The sequence below is a fragment of the Trematomus bernacchii genome, unplaced genomic scaffold (genome assembly GCF_902827165.1).
Source record: "Trematomus bernacchii unplaced genomic scaffold, fTreBer1.1, whole genome shotgun sequence".
Classification (NCBI taxonomy): domain Eukaryota; kingdom Metazoa; phylum Chordata; class Actinopteri; order Perciformes; family Nototheniidae; genus Trematomus; species Trematomus bernacchii.
The window spans coordinates 1,110,246-1,114,884 of record NW_022987574.1 but is presented as its reverse complement, the minus strand read 5'-3'; the positions used below and the strand labels follow the sequence as shown (position 1 = coordinate 1,114,884).

The 4,639-nt window shown below is 40.2% G+C and overlaps 1 protein-coding gene across 1 annotated transcript; it reads right to left on the bottom strand.

Annotated features, from left to right (window-relative positions):
* Positions 1-244: 244 nt before the first annotated feature.
* On the bottom strand, positions 245-2,643 carry LOC117479658 (C-C chemokine receptor type 1-like). The gene is made up of 2 exons (XM_034126769.1): positions 2,464-2,643; positions 245-1,380 (listed from the first exon to the last, which is right to left on the bottom strand). The coding sequence occupies exons 1-2, from the start codon at positions 2,619-2,621 to the stop codon at positions 312-314; spliced, it is 1,227 nt and encodes a 408-aa protein (XP_033982660.1). The 5' UTR covers positions 2,622-2,643; the 3' UTR covers positions 245-311.
* Between the last annotated feature and the right edge of the window lie 1,996 nt (positions 2,644-4,639).

Below are 4,639 nucleotides of genomic sequence, written 5' to 3'. Positions count from 1 at the left end.
TGGAAACATACCATTACATTATATGGTCATTGTTGAATGTATTCAATGTTCTCTTCACTATCAATAATCTGTACGGGAAATGGAGACTTGTAGGAGAAAACAGAAATTGACCAAGTTGACCAATAACAGTTGTCCACGGGGTATTTCTGCATAGCCATAGCCACAATGTGTATTTATTTACATTTTAGATGATAAAATCATCTAAGGTATTACAGAACTATAAATCCATTTCAACTTTTGGTGAGACATTGTTGTTGTGGGAGAATGGGTGTGATGTTTTCTTTTCTTTTTTTTTCTGTAGCTCAACTAAGCTACATTGACCTTTTTTGTATTTTTGCCATCATTAGTAAATACATAGGAAACAAGAGCTTCTTAAACGGGCCATTGACCACAACTGTACAAATCCATTTCATCGGTTTGAGAACAGTGAATATAGTACAATTGATAACCAAAATACAAATATAGATCAATAACAGTAAATGTTTTAAAAATAATTTGCTGGTCCTGAGAAACAAAAGGTTTTGCCATTCCTGAACCTCGTTTCGCGTACTTTTTGTAGACACATTGCTTCTGCTGTGTAGACTGACAGAAACATGCCTCTTTAACCCAGGAAAACGTTTCACCAGCAGCTGTTTGAAATGGTTCTGAAACTTTTTCCCAACAAATGTGTAAAAGATAGGACTGATGCAAAAGTAAAAGTAGGCAATGGTACGTGTGATTTCAAGATAACTATGTATAATATCCGTGGTCTCATCGTCGGCTTGATCATACATCAACCATACAATGTTGTATGGAGTCCAGCAAGAAAAGAAAAACAGGACAATGAAAAATATCAACCTGACAGTTTTGAACTTGGTAATTATCTTGGTCGAAATGACGGAGATAGCAATCCTAACGTAGCAATAGATAATAACAGACAGAGGAAAGATCAAGAAAAGCAAAAGCTGGATGTAAAATCCAGATGTTCTCAACATCTCCATATTAAGAGAATCTACATCCAAAGGGAACTGCTGACAGAGAGTTGTGTTCATATATTTGAAAGTTTTGTAGAGAATCATCGGCCTGATGCACGCCAAACTGCTGATCACCCAAATTGCAGCACATGAGATGATGGCATATCTTTGATTCCTCACTCGTGCCGCGTTCAGGGAATACACAACTGCAAGGTGTCGGTCAAAGGTCAAAAGAGTAAGAAAGAAGACTGAACTGTAGAAGCCCAGATAGTAGACGCTACCAACAATCCTGCACATGACATCCCCGAAGATCCATTCGGAGAGCTGGTTGTAGAGGGCCTCGAAGGGAAGGCTGCTCATGAAGATCAGGGAGGACACCACCATGTTCAGAAGCAAGATGTTGGTCACTGTGGTCAGGTTCTCAAACCTAGCAGATAGTCATTTCAACAGATGGAGAGAAAAAAAAAATGTTTATTGGTCACACAAGCATTGTTGACACTGATGGTCCACACTGATGTTTTTATGCCACAGTTACAAAAAACCAACACACTGCTCACTCAATCTTCATTTGGGCTAAATTAGCTTTTGCAGGGTAAGATCTAACTTGAAGGGTATTATAAGTGTGGATTATCATTATTTCCCGATAGAACATTGTAAACACTGTACATTTAAGATCTGAAATGGAAGCCAGGCTTCAGTGGATTTTGACCAAAGAATAACAATGGTGTTGATGGAATATAATGTTAATCTTGCCTATACTTGAAAAGATTTGAGAGTTCACCCTGTCAGCATGCATCTGACTTAGCCCTCTTTAACTCTTTATGGTATTCTGCATGATAGACACATATTTCAATGTTTCCATAACGATCAGAAATATTTGTTTCTTTTAAAATGTCTCTTTAAATTCTGGCTGATAAATTTGACAGAATTGATGATTCTGTATACTGTTTAAATGTTATTTTACACGGCATTTTTTTCAATCCTTTTAATAACAAGTGAGGGTAGTCAAAATATATTTCTGAAATAGAGCCTTTACAAAAAAAAGTATATAGAATGCAACACAAAATAAATTAAAAATGCAGAATATATAAACAAAAAAAGCCCAATGCAGCACGCACAAAAATTCAGGATGCAGGCAAAGTATTATTTTTAAGTGAATTAAATATAGTTTAAATATCATTTTGTTCTTAAGATTTTCATGAAACCTAATGCCACTTTTTGTACGGTCTGCATTTTTTTCACAAATAACTATTCATTGTATTTACATTCTGCCTCCAAATACAATATTAACAGAAAACAATGCAGCATATAATCCAATGTTAATATCATAAATTGTGTCTCTATGCTTAATTTTTAAGAAGGCAAATCACTCAATTAATTAAACTATTAAACAACTTCTAACTGCTTAAAAAAGCAAAGCCAATCCACCATCTTTTTGTGACGAAACATTTGACAAATATATTCTCAGGGTTTCATTTAGGCTCCCAAGAGTTTTTGTTGGTCCACTCACTGATAGATGATGACCAGGACCAGCCCATTTCCAAAGAGACTGAAAAGGAACATGAAGTAGTAGAGGATAGAGAGCTGAGACCCCAGAGAGTCGATAGTGCTCATGGGTTCTGGGGACGGTAAGGAACCGTAATCATAATCATAGGTTGTAGTTTCCATTTGTGTCTCAGGTGTTGACGTGAACATCTGCAAGAAAACAAAGTACTGCAGAAATCAAATACAAACTCATCACGTATGTTTAAAAGTTGCAATATCTTTCAGTATTGTGCTGTTCTCAAAATTGCATAATGATGTACTGCACACTACATGCTACTGCAAATTGCCTATGTTATACAGTATATAACTGTGAGCACCTCAGCTCACAAACAGTTCAAAAAGGGACGGAAGGAGAAGGATGGGGGGAAATATCAAAAGTTTATTGTCCACAAATGAAAAATGTAGAACTCAAAAAGAACAGGGAAGCCAGGCGGTGCTTTCTTAATCCCGTCCTGTGTCCAAGGTGTCCTCCCAGGACCCAGCCTACTGCAAGACAGACCAGGTTTCCAACATGCTTTTATTGAGTGACTGATTACCTGATTCTGATCAGCTGTCTGGTCTCCGGCCGAGCCACCCCCATCAGTCCAGCAGCCGGCGCTCTAACCACACCCCGCTGCCACATACCCCCACCGCCCGACTCAGGCCGGGATCCCGCCGGCCGAAAGCTGACTCCCCCCCCTCCGCCAAGCGAGAGAGGAAATCAGCCACGACCATCCAGTTACCCGGCCTGTGGATCACCTTGAAGTTGAAAGGCTGTAACGCCAGATACCACCGAGTGATTCGGGCGTTGGCATTCTTCATGCGGTGGAGCCACTGCCGACAGGAAGTGTTACAAATTGGTACAAACCATACGGAGTGGAGAAGGCCGTCCATGCTTTAAGGAGGTTCAGGTGGTAAATCTGTGTTGCTCCCCCCCTTTCGGAACGCACCACCTAATCTACGTCCCCCAATCGCCGTGTGACCACGAAGGGCCCTTGCCACTTGGCGAGTAATTTCGAGCTAGAGGATGGGAGTAACACAAGCACTTTATTTCCCGGTGAAAATTGTCTCAGTCTCGACCCTCTGTTGTACAGGCGCTGCTGACGTTCCTGAGCCTGGAGCAAATTCCCACGTGGTAACTTCCCCAGTGAGTTTTGCTCGCAGGTCCATAACGTATTGGATTTCATTTTTACTTGTGCTCGGACCCTCTTTAACTAGGTCCAAAACACCCCGTGGCTTTCTGCCAAACAGCAGTTAAAAGGGAGAAAATCCCATGGAGGAATGGGACACCTCCCGCACTGCAAACAACAGAGGGTCTAACCATTTATCCCAATTCGGACTATCTTCGTGAACGAATTTACGAACCATGGTCTTTATCATTTTGTTAAAGCGCTCCACCAGGCTGTCGGTCTGAGGATGGTCAACGCTAGTCCGGATTGAGTAGGCCCAAGAGTTCATACAGCTCGCGTAGTTGACATAACTAGTTGACATCGCGATGTGCCCTTGATCTCTTTCGGGATCCCGACTCGGGAGATTATATGAAACAGTGCCTGTGCAACGCTCTTTGCAGAGATATCACGCAGCGGCACTGCCTCGGGATATCGGGCTGCATAATCCACTAGGACTAGTACAAAGCGATATCCCCATACACTCCGGTCTAATGGCCCGATGAAGTCCATACCAACTCTCTGAAAAGGCACCTCGATTAAAAAAATAAAAATAAAAATAAATCTTTTTATTTTTTTATTTATTTACATACAATCTTGAGTTTTTCAAAATGAAGAGGAATACATTTTTTTCCCACAGATGATGTCACTGATGATAAACCACCAACACATGCTTTTTCAGCAGAATATTAATCATTTATTGACAAAACCCATATTACACCCATGCATGTTGCAGTGTTTCCTGGGTATTTGGTTAGCTTGGTCAGCTTTTTCCCCTGCAGGATGATTATAAGTTGTCATATCCTCTCCACATCTACATTATATGTTTCAGTACAGATCTTTTGTGTAATGGTAGTATATTACAGTACGTCACTTTTTCACTGGCTCACATCAAGGGTGTGGCCTTTGTTTCCTACACACAAATGTGGTTTAAAACCTTTAATCCCTTATAAGAAATGTTATAAACGCTTTATTCTTCCCTAAATAAATTATAAT